The sequence below is a fragment of the Sporobolomyces koalae genome, assembly GCF_050403365.1.
Source record: "Sporobolomyces koalae JCM15063 DNA, S_koalae_JCM15063T_v1_ctg8, whole genome shotgun sequence".
NCBI classification, from domain to species: domain Eukaryota; kingdom Fungi; phylum Basidiomycota; class Microbotryomycetes; order Sporidiobolales; family Sporidiobolaceae; genus Sporobolomyces; species Sporobolomyces koalae.
Window position 1 is genome coordinate 53,700 of NW_027481763.1, and position 15,652 is coordinate 69,351.

The following is a 15,652-nucleotide window of genomic DNA, read 5'->3' on the forward strand; positions in this document are numbered from 1 at the left end:
CGGCGAGCGCCCACTCGATAGGGTTTTGACAGGCTAGTAAGCACATTCCAAGCTCTTCAAGACTGTTTGCAGAGAAAGCCGGGGTTCGCAGCCTGAGGTCATTTTCCAACGTCGAAACTGCCTCGGACATCCCTCATCCACTTTGGCTCGCCCTGCACACGGAGGGGGAACTCGATGCAGCCATGAGCGAGTCCTTGAGGTCACCGTCGCTGACCCACCCTCTCACCCTGCCGCACCAGATGGTCAACCCCGCTTCATCCGACGACGAGCGCGAAGCGGGCCCTATCCCGGGCCCAAACGGCGCACTCGCATCGATCCTCAAACAGAACTCGGCGTACGATCCGGCGTCCCCGGCTGGGCCCCAGTTCTTCCCTTCGGAGCAAGTCGCCTCGACCGAAGCGACTCGTCTTGCCAAGGAGGCTGCACTCGAACATGCGCAACCGAGCGATCCGACCGAGGACGACTACGATGACCCTGACGGTGCACTGTGGAGTGGACCCGCTGCGATGAGCGTCCCAACGAGTATCTCGGGGTTCCGGATGCGCGCACGCAGCCGTGGAGAGATCGATCGAGTCAGCCGAGAATTCTCGCGCGGTGAAGCTGAACAGAGCGACCTCGATGACGACGACGACGACCGTCGCAGCAAGACGAGCCGTCGAAGCAGGAAGAGTTCGAGCCGGCGAAGAAAGTCCAAGAGCAGTCGCAGGAACAGCGAAGCCGAGACCGAATTCGAAACCGACGACGGTGCGAGCATGCGCTCGGGACGGACAGGCGCATCCAAGGCGTCGAGAGCGAGGAGCACGAGCGGACGTCGATCGCAAAGACGTCGCAAATCCGTCACCGAAGACGAAGACGCTCAGCGTTCATCCTCCGACGATGAGCCGGTCGGGTTCTTCGAAGGGCTCTCGAAAGCCCTTCGAGGCCGACGACCTTCCATGTCTCGCTTCGACTCGAACGCGTCAGTCGTGTCGGCTTCGAACCAGAGTATGCGCTCCCGCCGAAGCCGCTCCCGCGTCGAACGTCGTTCAGCCGACTTTTACGAATCTGACGCCGTATCGGTACGTTCTGAATCGGAAGTCGATCCAGACGACGACCCGTATGGCCCGTATGGCTCGGACGACGCGACCTCGACCTCGACCTCGACTACCCAAACTTCAGACTCTCAGGACGACGGACCGAGACGCAGACGCGGAGGAGGAGGCGGTGCATCGTTCTTGCCCGGCGGAGGAGCTGGCGACTTTTTTGGCGAGTCGCGCATCGACTTTGACGAGTACTCGGGAGACGACGACGAGATGAGCTCGCTCGATTCGGTCGATGACGACAAGAAGGGCGGACCTCCTACGCACCAGCTCGTGTACATTCCCGACGAGGATCTGCCACTGCGGTTCGTCGGTCTCCACACGAGCAGAATCAAAAACATCGTGTGGTGGATCGGCTGCATCCTGACTGGCGGTATCCTCTGGCTCTTGGGCCGATGGCTGCCGAACCTGTGGCGTAACTCGACCGGAAAACCTGGTCATTTCGAGCAATCGTCTTATGTCGTCGTCGAGGTGCGTTTCTAGGCACCGCCGAGTACGCTTGTGTCCCGCAGAAAGTTTGACTAATCCCGTGTCCTATCTCCGCACAGACCTATCATCATGCCTCGCAATTCCTCCCTCTGCAGACGCTCCGACTGCCGACACCAGTCTCACTGTCCACCATCTTTCCTCCTTCCGTCATGCTTCCTCCAGCTCATCGTGATGATGTTGCGCCCACTGCCCCTGAGGAAGCGACCGAACCCGCCGGTGACGATGCATCGCTCACGCACGTCAACGATGGGTCGACGCCTTCACAGCGCAGCGGTCACAGTACCCCTCTCGGCAATACCGTCGGCTCTGGAACCTCCGGCTTCAACCCGCAATTCACGAGACGCAAGAACAAAGGTCCGATGATCGACGAGATTAAGTTTATCGACTACCGGTACTATCGATTCATGCTTCACCCTGATGGTCAATTCCGAATGGTCCGGTGAGTTGTTTCCGGATAGCACATCACTTTTGTTCTGCCGCTCAGGAGTGCCTGGTTGTTATGTGACAGTGATTGGAAAGACACTCACTGGCGGAATATTCCTTCCCTCCGTCGAGGCCTGTCGACAGTCGAGCATGTGTTCCGCACTTCGCTCTTCGGATCCAACGCAATCGAGATCGAGGCGAAGAGTATCGGACAGCTTCTCATGGATGAAGTCTTGCATCCGTTCTACATCTTCCAGATCTTCTCGATCATCTTGTGGAGCATCGATGACTACTACTGTGCGCCGGTCCCCTCGCTCCTGCTCGAGTCGATCTCGGAAGCTTACCTTGACCATTCAATTGAGCAGACTATGCTTTTGCGATCGCAATCATCAGTGTTGTCAGTATCATCTCGACTTTGATCGAGACCCGCGCCGTGAGCATCTTTCTCTCCCACTGCCTCGTATAGGCTCAAATCTGAAGAATGCCCTTGAATGTAGAATGTTGAGCGAATGCGGGAGATGTCGCGATTCTCTTGCGAAGTCACAGTCTATCGCGAGGGAGAATGTAAGCCAGAACACTGCGTCACAGTCTTTCGCGAGGAGCTCACAGCCAGTCACCGAATGTAGGGATCACGGACGACTCGACCACTCTCGTTGCGGGCGACGTCATTGACCTGTCGGAAGCATCACTGACCACGTTCCCGGCTGACCTTGTCCTTCTTTCTGGAGATGCCATCGTCAACGAGTCGATGCTCACGGGAGAATCCGTACCCGTGTCCAAGGTCCCGATCGAAGCCGATGTGATTGAAGCGGTCTCGATCCCCGGAGGAGACATCGCCGGGGAACTTGCCCGTCACGTCGTGTTCAACGGAACCAAGATTATTCGAGTCAGGCAGACAACACCTACGGCCGCTGCAGCCGGTCCAGGCGGACATCAACCCGAAGCCCTGGGAATGGTCTTGAGAACAGGTGCGCTGACACCACTTCACTGCAACAACGAGTGAGGTACTGACATCTTGAATTTTGCTAGGTTTCAACACGACGAAAGGAGCGCTTGTGCGATCTATGCTGTTCCCCAAACCGTTCGGGTATGTCTCCAAAATAATGTCTGCGAGCTGCATGCAAGCTGACAATATATTGCGAACAGATTTGCGTTCTACCGGGATTCGTTCCGCTTTATCGGCGTTCTCGGCATGGTCGCTGTTCTTGGCTTCATGGCGAGCTCTGTCAACTTTGTCAAGCTCGGTGTAAGCACGCCCCCTTCCGCCTTGCCTTGCGATTTCCTGACCTGATCCAGAGATATCGCTCTCCAGATCTCGTGGTCGGTGATTGTCATCCGTGCGCTCGACCTCGTCACGATTGTTGTTCCTCCCGCGTTGCCGGCAACGATGGCGATCGGAACTTCGTTTGCGATTCAACGTCTGCGCAAGATGGAAATCTTTTGCATTTCACCAACTCGCGTGAACATTGGAGGCAAAGTCAACATTGTCTGTTTTGACAAGACTGGTACGCTCACAGAAGAAGGTCTCGATGTACTCGGTGTACACTCGGTCGTTCGCTCGAGCAACAAGTTTACGGAACTACATCGCGACCCGGACGATGTTCCGATCTTTGGAGCGGCCGACGCCAAGACGCCGCTCTTGCACGCTCTGGCTACCTGCCACGCGCTCAAGGTGGTGAACGGGGAGGTTATTGGCGATCCGCTCGACTTGCGCATGTTCGACTTTACGGGGTGGACTCTCGAGGAAGGCAAAGAAGGGATCGGACGACCGAGCACAGACAAGAAGAAACCTACTGTCAGCGGGACTTCCAGTTCCAAAGTTCCTGAGCGAGCGGCAACGCTCGTACAAACCGTTGTACGTCCTCCAGGAGGAGAATCGTTCAAACTCGAAGACGCTTTGAAAGCTGGTACCAAGGTCAGTCCCGCGTACCTTCTTCAAAATTCGAGGATAACATGCAGCGACTAAATTTCGATGTCGCTATAGCATGCACATTTCCTCGAACTCGGTGTTCTTCGCTCGTTCGATTTCGTGTCGTCTCTTCGCCGAATGAGCGTCCTCGTCAAGAAGCTCAAGTCGAACTCGGTCGAGGCCTATGTCAAGGGTGCACCCGAGGTCATGGTCGACATCTGCGACAAGTCTACCCGTACGTTGACTCGTCGATCCCCACTATGGAGACATCATCGCTGATTTCACAACATCTGGTGCCGCAGTTCCGGACGACTATGAGGAGATTCTGGCCGATTACACCAAGAATGGTTTCCGTGTCATCGCTCTCGCAGGCAAGAGCATGCCCAGCCTGACGTGGATCAAGGCTCAGCGACTCAAGCGGTGAGTACAATGTCTCTAGCTGAAAATCCCAATTCAGCGGCTCATTACCCGGCTTTTTCCGTCGATAGCGATGCTGTCGAATCCGATCTGCGATTCTTGGGTCTCGTTGTGTTCGAAAACAAACTTAAGCCCGGCACGACCCCTGCGATCGCAACCTTCCGATCAGCCCACATTCCCACCCGCATGGTCACTGGCGACAACGTCAGGACTGCGATCAGTGTCGGCAGAGAGTGCGGAATGATCTTGCCCACATCCCGAATCTACCTGCCCGCATTCTTGAAAGGTGAGCTCAAATCGTTCTGATCGCTTGCAAACTTGCTCTGATCGCTCGCTGCCTTGTACAGGAAACTCGTCGACCCCGAGGTCCACCCTTGAATGGACGGATGTCGATGACGAGACTCGCAAACTTGATTCTTATTCGCTCAAGGAAATCCTGCCAGACCAAGCCAGTGTCTACAGCGGCTACGAGGATTCGTCTCGGGATTATCATCTCGCTGTCACCGGAGACGTGTTCCGCTGGATGATGGACTTTGGCGCACTCGAAACCCTTCAACGCGTACGTACATTTCTAGCATCAACCAAAGGCTACGACTTCCTCTGCTGATACGGCTCGTCCTCGCCAGATGCTTGTCAAAGGAGTCATCTTCGCGCGCATGTCTCCCGATGAGAAACATGAACTGGTCGAACGCCTTCAATCGCTTGGCTACACTGTCGGCTTCTGTGGAGACGGTGCAAATGATTGTGGTGCTCTCAAGGCTGCGGATGTAGGCCTTTCGCTCTCTGAGGCAGAAGCAAGTGTCGCCGCGCCGTTTACGTCGAGGCAGCCCGACATTCGATGCTTCCTCGAAGTCATCAAGGAGGGTCGAGCCAGTTTGGTCACGAGCTTCAGTTGCTTCAAATTCATGTAAGCCACTTGCACGCTGCACTGATCGATCTGGTCCAGCTGACTGATAAAGTTTTTTGTTCCTACAGGGCTTTGTATTCGCTGATTCAGTTCACGACGGTTTCACTGCTCTACGCGATTGCTTCGACCTTGGGAGATTTCCAGGTAAAGGAATTTGCTCTAGCATCGTTGCGTCGATCCCGACTGACTGTGCATTGTATGATCTACGTCTATCCAGTTCCTCTACATCGATCTGGCTCTCATCCTGCCAATTGCTGTCACCAGTGGGTTCTGTGACGACTCGCTCCGATGAAACGTGGAAGCTGACTATATTGAACTGCAACAGTGGGACGGACCGAGCCTTTCGCTCGTATCCACCCGAAACGACCGACAGCCAATCTCATTTCGAAGAAAGTCCTTACGTCGCTCATCGGGCAGATTGTGCTCACGAGTGGATTCCAAGTGTTCACGTTCTTTTTCATTCGAACTCGAGAATGGTGAGAATCGCTTCCTCAAAACGCTCATGCTCTAAGCTGGACCTGTTCTGACCGAGAGCGAGTCGCGCATTCGTGTAGGTACGACGCTCCGACAATCGACCCAGATCACCTCGACATCGTGTCGGCCGAGAATACATCGTTGTTCCTGATCTCGTCGTTCCAGTACATCCTCGTCGCAGCCGTGTTCTGCGTCGGACCACCGTACCGCAAACCGCTGTTCACGAACCGGTGGCTCGTGTTCGTGCTCGTCGGCCTGTCATCGTTCTCGCTGTACACGCTGTTCACGCCAGAGTCGTCGTACATCTTTTCGTTGCTCGAATTTGTCAAACTCCCGCACGACTTCCACCTCGAGCTGTTGCTGCTCATCATTGGCAACGTCGCTGCAAGCTGGGCGTTCGAGGAGTTTGGCGCCGAGAAGGTCGCCAAGTCGATCGGGGACCTGCAGCGCAAGTGGCGTCGTCTGCGTGGACGCAGAAAGGAAGGGGGCAAAGCGTACAAGGCAATCCAGCGCAGTATGGAGGATTAGTTGCATTTTCATGGAATGTCTAGACTGTATACCACGATGCCTTGGCCCCGAGTTGCATAGCAAAAGCACGGCTAGCAGGGAGCAACGCCGGAACGCTCGGAGCGGCCGACGCAGGCTTTTCTTGTTCTCTTACTTCTCCCTCTCTAGCCTGAACGATACATCATAGCAACATCTATCACCCTTATTCCAGTATACACCGTGAATAAAGAGCTCCGATAGGATTCTCCCAGAGTGTTCGTTATCGTTCAACCCCCACTGCAGCTGCCACATCATCGCGCAACGCCCCTCATCCTCCTCTCTTCACCATGTCGACCTCGAACAAGCCCACACTCCCAATTATTGCCGACCTCGCCGCCCTACCGCGAGTCGCTGATCCAGTGCCGTCACCATCGAACGAACCGGCTCTCGATGAACTGACGACTCAGTTCGCACAAGCGTTGCTCGACATTCGATCCAAGTTGCCACAAGAGTTGCAGCACCCCAAAGTGGGTATCGTATGCGGTAGCGGTCTGCAAGGGCTCGCCGAGATCTTGCAAGATCGAGTCGAGGTGCCGTACGGCGGCATCACCGGATTCGGCGAGAGTACAGGTCAGTCTATTTAACCGCCCCCTTCCCGGGTTCGATGCTCTTAGGACAGTCACTGAGTGTCCCCCGTCGAGCGATATTAAAGTTCGCGGACACCAATCCTCCTTGGCATTCGGATTCCTCGGGTCTTCGAGAGTACCGGTCGTCGCTCAATTGGGTCGGTTTCACGCGTACGAAGGGTTCCCGATGCACCAGGTCGTGTACCCGATGCGCATTTTGAAACTCTTGGGATGCAAAGCGACCATTATCACGAACGCCGCGGGAGGGTTGAACCCGGACCACAAAGTCGGCACGATCCTCGCCATTCTCGACCACATCTCGTTGCCCTCGATGGTACACGCTCTCTTCATTCGCTCGGTGTAGTCCCAACTCAGGTCTGACGTCCTTTTTCGTACTTTTTCCAGACCTCGATGAACCCGTTGATCGGTCAGAACCGTGAAACATTGGGCCCTCGGTTCCCACCCATGTCGGATGCATACGATTTCGAGTTGCGCAAACACGCGTTCTATTCGGCTCGCGAAATTGGTCTCGAAAAGGGAGTTCTCAAAGAAGGAGTCTACGCTTGGGTAAACCAATCTTGTCGTTTCGAAAGAGTCGCAAGGAAAGCATTGACCGACGAGGGTCTTTTTTCTGTTCTCCTTTTTGAACGCAGGTTGCAGGACCTACATACGAAACGAAAGCCGAACAGAGGTTCCTACGTGCTGCAGGTGCCGACAGTGTTGGCATGTCGACCGTTCCCGAGGTGATTGCCGCTCGTCATGCCGTCAGTCCCGAGATTTTCTCTTTATTTTCCCCCCCTTTGAGTGCTCTCTCACTCTGACATGCTTGAACTGGATTGAATGTGCATCTTTCGTACATACAGGGTATGAAAGTACTCGTGTTGAGCTTGATCACGAACTTGGTCGTCGCGACGCCTTATCGTTCAGCCGAACAAGCCGTTCAAGCCGAACTCGAAGGGAGCGATCGTGACGAACCTGAACACGTCGAGGACGAAGTCGCAAATCACCAAGAGGTCAGTCTCACATACTCTTTCTGCTCTTTCGAAGTATAATTGAGGATCTTGACCGGAATTTCTTTTTCCGACTGTTCTCAGGTTTTGGATGCGTCGGCGAAACGAGCAGACGACATGCGAGCTTTAGTTGCCAAGATTATCGAACGAGCTTATGGATCTCAATGATTGTCGCGACTTGAGTTGTTTGACAGTGTCTTTCCCAATCCTCGGTTTGAATGTATTTGTTCCTCTTGGCCTCGTTCTTGCATTATTACTCGGTACTCTGCAGCAGAAGAAATCGTCATGCTTGTTACAACAAAATAGGCACTGATATCGGAAAAGAAAAGAAAAGAACTACTGGGGTTTTTTCGTTTGGGTTATGTTTTATCCAAAGTATTTCAAGATCAACCCAAAACAGATCAACGTGAACGCACCACCTCCTACGAGAATGTACCAATCGCCTTTCGTCCTCCGTTCGATGAATTGAATCGTCTCTCTCGACAATCCCAACGTGTTTGCGGCGTTGAGTAACCGTTTCTTGGTCCCTTTCATGACTTCACGTTGGTTCGTCAGGTTGTCCAATACGGCTTGTCCCTGTGCGAGGTATCCATCGAGGGTTGAAGTGGTCGACGAGAAGAAATCGTGTTCCTTCAACGCGTGGTTCGTACGAGGATCGTAACCGTAATTATTCGAACTTGAATTTGATGGATACGAAGGGTTCGACGAGGAGGACGAGGAGGAAGGAGCGAAATTGACAAAGGTTGAATCGGAACCATTTGGTGGTGGTGCAGAAGGTCGAGAAGTGGTGCGAGCCGATGGACCTGAAGTTGAACTCGAGTACGCATGACCGGAAGAGACGGAAGAAGTCGATGCTTGTGGTACACCATTCAACAGTTCGGACCGTTCGAGATTTACTCTCTGTAAAGATGTCTAGTGTCAGTGGGACTAGCGTCGACAAAGAGTGAGAGCGAGAGTGCTCACTTTGGAAGTGCCTTGAGTCTTTATTTGTTCGTACTGCTTGCGCAATGACGAATAGTCCTGTTTGAACCTCTCTACGCGTCTGAAAGCAAAGGAAATGAGGGGGATTGAAGGAGAACGGGAGATCGAGGGGACGTACTCGAGAGCCTTGTCACGCTTTTGATCGACAATCTCTCGTTTCGCCATTTGATCGTAATCTTGAATCGTGCGATCAAACGCTACGAAACTACTGTTGATCTGACCATGGAGTGCCGAACTCGAACTTGCACTTGCGGTGGAATACTGTCGCGACAGTTGGTCGAGGTCTGACGAGAGTGACGACGATTGTCGCAGTGCGAGGGTGTACAATGAATTCATGCTTGTGATCGTTGCCGCATGCAAGGGAAGACGACGCAACGTCGAACAAGGTCAAGCGATACGATGCGGTGAGGGTTCGGCTCTTCCTCCGTTCCTTGGTGAGTCTTTGGGTTGGGCAGATGTTCTGATCGTGCGTGGGGTGAAACGAGCGAGCGAGGATGGGAAGGGAAAGGCGAGGCACAGTCAGGGTTCGGGAGAGGAGCCGAAGGTGGTGACATGGCATCACTGTAATAATATCATTTGGCATTACAATATGACTGTAATAAATGATGAGCCTTTTTCTCTCCTCGCGGTATATTCTCAGCTCAAGACGTTCTCTCAGTGATGCTCTGCCTATGCCAAATTACGATTGTGGTTTCAATTGATTCTTTACAATGGTCAAGGCCACAGAGCGAACAAGACACTAATCGCGCTTGAGCGCTACATTCGGAGAACCCAGTCAAACTTGCTGTCAGTACTTCTGGTAGATCCTAGAGAGATACGGAGAGACGTACGTAGCATGATCCACCTCATGTCCTTGCCCTTCTCGACGACGAGCATCTCCAACCCGTCTCCAACTTCAATGTGTCGTTCGGTCGCACCGGTGAACGCATCCGTGACCAACTCTAGCACCTCTTCGAGCACAAACTCGGGTCGGGCTCCAGGCGCGACCGGGGTCTCGCCGGGTGCGGGTGTCTGGTTCTTCTTGTACACCTGGAATTCCAGACAACCCCAACGTCAGTCCGACTGTCGAGCTCGCTTTTCATATCAATCGAGACTGACCATGTTGTCGAGGAAGGGTTGCACGAGTGATTGGGCGGAACCGTACGCTCGACACGACTCGCGTTCGTACGAACCTACCGGGTCGAACGAATACACGGCTCCGGTTCCATCCGCATCGATTCCTCCCACTGACTTGTCCATTGATGGTCAGATACTTGAAATGCACGAGTTGACACTGGAAGGGAGACTGACGAATGACATAGCAGTAATACGGGAAGAAGCGTTTGCCGTACAGCATGGTCTGGACGAGGCGCGCGATCGACTTGAGTTTTGGCACCTCGTTGTGAGTGTGATGGTACCACTGTGGGGGAGAGCAAGAGTCAGTGCTGTAGAGCAAAGGGTGGGGTTCCGCGTACTTCGAGATTCTGTTTGAGTCGCTTGACGAACGCGTCGGCGTCACCCTTGAAGCCTTGGATCGCGATTGTCGCTTCGTCGGTCAAGGGGAAGATGCGGCGGGCGGTGCGCGTCTCGATCGAGTAGCCCGACGACTGACGAGTGTCGGACGCGATCACGGCGAACCCTGGCGAGCTGATTGCGAGGATCGATCCACCCGAGTCCTAACGAGATCGAATCGCAGCCAAAGCGGGTCAGTACAGCGGCACAAGGAAGCACAGCCGCGCAGGATGACGAATGCAGCCATTCGAAGAGGGGAGCAAGACTCACCGCATACGGGCTGAACTGGCGCTGTTGTGGTCCAGATAGCTGTGCTGGGTGTACTTGAGCCATTGTCAATCGAGGGTCGAGTGTGCGGTGAGGGGTGAGGACGCGAGATGAACTCATGAAATCAGCCGACGCTCACTTCCCGACGCTCCGCCTTCCCGGCTCTCCCAACCGTACAGCCTCTTGTACAGCACTCGTGACTGTCTAATTCGATTTGTCACGCGCTCGAGGGGAATTTCGCCAGAAATCGCTACAATTCCAAACATCGCCGCCGTGCGGTCATTCGCTCAGGTCTGCGACAATACCCCGATCGGACTGCTTTGCCCATCCTCACGCACACCATCTCAGCTTGACCGACGTCGGCACGAGCCGTCACGAACGAATTCTCGCCCCCACTCGCGTGAATCGCGATCAACCGAATCCTCCTTTGTAGGGACCTTCACCACGAGCGATAGATGCATGATAGACCAGCTGTAGGTCCTGCGAGCCAGCCTCAACATGCCAGGACCTACAGTCAGACGAACCGCGCTGCCGGTATCGCGAAACAACAAGAGGTACATTCGCGCCTTTGCTTCTACTGGCCGTGTGAGTCCTGTGACTGACCAACCGCGAGCAGCTCTCGACGGCATACAATGCACTCGCCGCGGAACTGACCCGCACCGAGATCAAATCCGTCGGCGGCTACACACTCGGAAGAGTGATCGGCCAAGGTCAGTACAACAGGCCCGCTTCCTTCCCCGTTCACACAAAAATTGATACTTGCATGTATGAAACCCTACAGGCACGTTTGGCAAAGTCAGACTTGGAGTGCACAGGTTGACTGGCACGCGCGTTGCAATCAAACAAGTCTCGAAATCGCTTCCCTCGGTAAGATTCCGCCCCTCGTGCGTCTCTTCAGATTCGAGTCTGACGTGATACTCTCGAGCAGACTTCGTCAGATCCAACCTCCCCGCTCTCGCTGCTCACGCGCGAGATCCACCATCATCGTCGATTGCGGCACCCTCACGTCCTGTCGCTGTACGAGCTGATCGCGACCGAGTCGTCCATCTACCTCGTGTCTGAACTCTGTCCTGGAGGAGAACTGTTCGACTACCTCGTCGAGAAAGGACGCCTCGAGAGCGCCGAAACTCGCGAGATCTTTGGTCAGATCGTACTCGGAATCGCGTACCTGCACGACGAGCGCGTCGTGCACCGAGACCTCAAACTCGAAAACATCTTGCTCGATGAACGGTGTCGAGTCAAGATTGCCGATTTGGGGTTCGGTCGAGAGTTTGACAAGGGCAAGTGGTTGGAAACCTGGGTCGGCACCCTCGGCTACTGCGCCCCCGAGGTCGTGTCGGGCAAGAAGTACCTCGGACCCGGTGCGTAAACAGCTTCTCTTGTCGAGTGCATCGATTCAGTGCGACTGAGACGCGTTTCTCGTTCACCTTTAGAGGTCGACATCTGGTCTCTGGGGGTCATCTTCTACGCACTCGTGACAGGCAGCTTGCCTTTTGACGACGACGATGAGGGGATCATGAAAGAGATGATTCTCAAGTGCGAATACGAGATCCCGACTTGGCTCGATGAAGGTGCGTCGAATTTCGTCATCATCGTGGTCGTTTGCCAGTGTCTGACGTTGAAGTTTTGGTATTCAGATGCTGCCGATCTGATCCGCAATATCCTCGTCCTCGATCCCTTGCGCCGCTTCTCGCTCAAACAGATCCTCGCTCATCGTTTCTTCACCCGCCCAGCTCCGCCGATTCCGTCGAGTTCGACTTCGAAGGGCCGACAACCTACGTTCTCTCGCTCGCATTCGTGCGCGTCCTCGGTCTTGTCTACACATCACGTCCATGACCAGATCGTCGAGGAGGACGGCTCGTTCGACCACCCTCCGTCGATCCCGGAACAGGAAGAGAACGTTGTGACCCAGTCACCGAGTGTCGGGTTCCTCGCAGCTGAAGCGCAGTCGCGACCAGAGGGTCTCAGTGAGAAACAAGCCGGGAAGCAGAAAGTATTGGAAGGGGAATTGCGCCTCGAGCCGCTCCCACTCCAGCAGGACGTTCTCCCTTCCCCGGGCAAACTCTCTGCGCCTCCCTCACCTGCTCCCTATTCGCAATCCTCGTTCGATCCAGCGCCGTCTTTGCGACGCAACCGGTCCACTTCGTCCTCGATGCATTCGCTCAATCCCTTTCAATCTAGCACTCATGGCGCGAACACTCCGCACGCTCGAACGCCGATACGAACGAAGCGTCGTTCGATCGGATCCATCATCTCGGAACGACTCGTGTCGCTGATCGAGGAAGAACCTCGCTACCTCGCAACGGCGGCAACTCCTACTTCTCCCGCTACACCCCGAGTCGATTACCTCGCGGTCATGTCTTCGACCATTCTCGATCGGGATCACAGCGAGATCATCTCGAATGACCGAGACAGACGATTGTTGGACAAACTTGAGGCGCTTGGGTTCGATACAGGGCAAATGAGGCATTCCGTTGAGAACTCGGCGTGTGATAGCACCTCGGCGACCTACTGGATGCTCAAGAAGAAACTCGATGATCAGGAACAGGAGCGAGGAGAATTTGGAACAGACGTCGAGCACGTCGCTGGCACCGAAACGGGCGACGAGGAGCAAGCTGGCGTTGAAACACATTCCGAGTCGGACGGAACGGCAGCGGCTGACCGGGTCTCGCTCAATCTGCCCTCGACTCGGGTTCAGGAGCCTTCACCTACGAATGACCTCTTTTCGGTGATTCGGTCCAAGACGCCATCTCCTCCTCAGCATCCTCCACGAACGACCACATCACCAGCCGGTAATGTGACGGCCAATGCGGCCATCGAGGACCGCCTCGACTATTTCCTTGGGCAACACTCGTCCGGTGCTCCCCTCTCGCCTCCTGCCCTCGACTATTTCCCGACCATCGATCCTGGTTCCCCAACTCGCAGACGAACAAAGTCGCGAGATGACATCTTGTTGTATTCACCGCTCTCGACCAGTGCTGCACCACTCGTCTCGCCGCTCGAGTTGTCTCCGAATGCGAGATCGAAGAGTGAGGAAGATGCCAAGAATCGCAGGAGTCGCTCTGGAAGCGTTACCCTCCTTGCCCGCGCCACGTCGGCACTCAACAACCTTGGGAAACCCGTAAGAGATGAGGCAGAGAATCTCCAGAATGCTGCTGGCGGCAGCAAGCCCTTCAGGCGGAAGAGCTCGTTGCCGCTCGAAGAGCTTGCGGTTTCGACCAGTCGAACACCTCCGCTCAGTTCTGCTTCACCTCCGACCTCCCCCCAGCGCAACAGCAGCAACTCTCCTTTCAGAGAACACCCTTCGACTCCGCCGCGTAGCACATCTCAACAAAAATCGGTCACCTCGCCAGGCCCTTCCCCAGCAGTCTCGCTTGCCAATTCGGTCGACACTTTCGACACCGTTGTCTCAAATACCTCGACCAGCAAATCCCGCGCGACGTTCGGAGTCAATGGCGGCAGCAAAAAAGGTATGAAAGGTAGTCAGCTGCTCGCGAACCTCAAGTTCTGGTTCGGCGAAGGTCAACGCAAACGTAACAAGCGCACTTCTCCCGGTCGTCCGAGCGAGAATGGGTCGTTCGGCTCGACTTCGATCGCAAGGAGTCACTCGCTCAATGGGGGCTATCGAGTTTCCGGTCAATCGGGTTACGTCGCTTCGCCGTTACGGCGACCTCTACCCGGTTCCCGCCGCTCGTCGAACGCGAGTCTCGCACCCGTATCACGTCGCTCTTCCGTCTCGTCTGCACACCGTGCCGCCCTCCACGACAACGCACATTCGCACCCGCACCCGCATTCTCGTCCCCAGCTCGCTCATCACCGTCGAAGGAGTGACAGCTCGCGCACTTCGATCAGTGGTGGCGATCACTCTCGACCTCAATCACTTCGCTCGTTCACCGGTACAAGCGGTGTTGGTCAAGGGCAGCAGACCTCGCCCAACAACGACGCTGGTCGTTCGACTCGCAGAAGCCGACATGCGAAAGCTCCTTCCACCTCGTCTTCAACGGGCTCGTTCGGGAAAGAAGCGGTGTATCGTCGTCCCCCCACCACGACGACCGTTAGAAGGCGACACACCTCTCATGGTCGACACAACCACCGGAGGTCGACGTCGGGAGCGAGTTCGATTCGAACTCACAGGTCGAGCACGAGTTCGATCGCGGAAGGTGGCAGTGACGAAGACGGGTTTGGGGAAGCGGGAGAAGCGCCGATCCTCGAGGAAGACGAACCGGAAGATCGTGAAAGCAGGACAACCGAGACCTCTGCAGCGGATCCAACTATGACACAAGCAGGCGAAGATGATGACACGCTCAAAGCGCAAGCACGCTTGCGAGCACTGCGAACTCTCAGTGGTGATTTCGCGCTCTCTTCGAACGATGCTTCGATACCGGCTACCACGATTGCTTCGGTGCCAGCAGCTTCTCAAGCTGCTCGACCTCCCCTCATACATCGTTCATCTTCGAAAGCTTCATCTTCCCGATCAGACTCGTCTTCGACTCACCGCGTGCACCAACGTCATCAACATCATCACGCTACCTTCTCGGCTCACAAGTCGACTCACCTGTTTGGTTCTCCACTTCAGCCTACATCGCATCGACACACGATCCCTGCAGCGCGACCTCCGTTGCGAGATGTCTTTGCATCGAAGAGCACGATCGGCGACGCATCAGACTGGATCGACGAGGACGAACTAGAAGGGTACGGAGGTGGGTTGGGACAGACGAGAACAAAATCTGCAACGGGTGAATCGCTCGATCACTCACTCGGCGGTTCTGACGAAATACGAGGCGATAGAGCAAACGGAGACAGGGTGACAGGAGGCATCTCGATCTTTGAAGGGAGATACGCTGGCATGAATGGTTCTCGAGGGCCAGCAAACGTGACGGGAAGGGGGATGAGAACCGTATCGGCTATCAAGACGACCGTGATTGAAGAAGACGAGGAAGAGGAAGAGGAAGAATAGCGACGTGTACAGTCTCGACCTCTGCCTCTTTTTGTCGTAACACATTATCGCAAATTTTGATGTACATCAACAAGGTGATTTTTGGATTCCTACATAGTTCTAAGTGCTACATGCGGGGCACGACGAGGAGGTAGAA

At 55.0% G+C, this 15,652-nt stretch overlaps 5 protein-coding genes across 5 annotated transcripts; 3 read left to right on the forward strand and 2 right to left on the reverse strand.

Moving 5' to 3' along the window:
• Positions 1-182: 182 nt before the first annotated feature.
• On the forward strand, positions 183-6,226 carry YPK9 (putative acid anhydride hydrolase; the record flags this gene model as incomplete). The annotated part of the gene is made up of 18 exons (XM_076677311.1): positions 183-1,550; positions 1,628-2,007; positions 2,077-2,288; positions 2,357-2,424; positions 2,489-2,555; positions 2,618-2,959; positions 3,021-3,078; positions 3,138-3,237; positions 3,304-3,906; positions 3,976-4,135; positions 4,203-4,320; positions 4,389-4,603; positions 4,665-4,876; positions 4,944-5,224; positions 5,293-5,368; positions 5,442-5,487; positions 5,550-5,700; positions 5,779-6,226. 18 exons carry the CDS (start codon positions 183-185, stop codon positions 6,224-6,226), a joined length of 4,905 nt encoding a protein of 1,634 aa, XP_076535397.1.
• A 305-nt stretch (positions 6,227-6,531) lies between these two features.
• On the forward strand, positions 6,532-7,988 carry PNP1 (purine-nucleoside phosphorylase; the record flags this gene model as incomplete). The annotated part of the gene is made up of 6 exons (XM_076677312.1): positions 6,532-6,814; positions 6,897-7,144; positions 7,216-7,377; positions 7,464-7,574; positions 7,674-7,823; positions 7,905-7,988. 6 exons carry the CDS (start codon positions 6,532-6,534, stop codon positions 7,986-7,988), a joined length of 1,038 nt encoding a protein of 345 aa, XP_076535398.1.
• A 198-nt stretch (positions 7,989-8,186) lies between these two features.
• Positions 8,187-9,137, reverse strand: BOS1 (Bos1p; the record flags this gene model as incomplete). The annotated part of the gene is made up of 3 exons (XM_076677313.1): positions 8,187-8,720; positions 8,784-8,862; positions 8,920-9,137. 3 exons carry the CDS (start codon positions 9,135-9,137, stop codon positions 8,187-8,189), a joined length of 831 nt encoding a protein of 276 aa, XP_076535399.1.
• A 403-nt stretch (positions 9,138-9,540) lies between these two features.
• PRE7 (proteasome core particle subunit beta 6) lies at positions 9,541-10,625 on the reverse strand (the record flags this gene model as incomplete). Its single annotated transcript, XM_076677314.1, has 6 exons — positions 9,541-9,557; positions 9,632-9,830; positions 9,900-10,027; positions 10,092-10,200; positions 10,256-10,456; positions 10,563-10,625. The coding sequence occupies 6 exons, from the start codon at positions 10,623-10,625 to the stop codon at positions 9,541-9,543; spliced, it is 717 nt and encodes a 238-aa protein (XP_076535400.1).
• Positions 10,626-11,014: 389 nt separating this feature from the next.
• Positions 11,015-15,516, forward strand: JCM15063_004655 (uncharacterized protein; the record flags this gene model as incomplete). The annotated part of the gene is made up of 6 exons (XM_076677315.1): positions 11,015-11,113; positions 11,176-11,269; positions 11,341-11,426; positions 11,488-11,920; positions 11,993-12,130; positions 12,197-15,516. 6 exons carry the CDS (start codon positions 11,015-11,017, stop codon positions 15,514-15,516), a joined length of 4,170 nt encoding a protein of 1,389 aa, XP_076535401.1.
• Between the last annotated feature and the right edge of the window lie 136 nt (positions 15,517-15,652).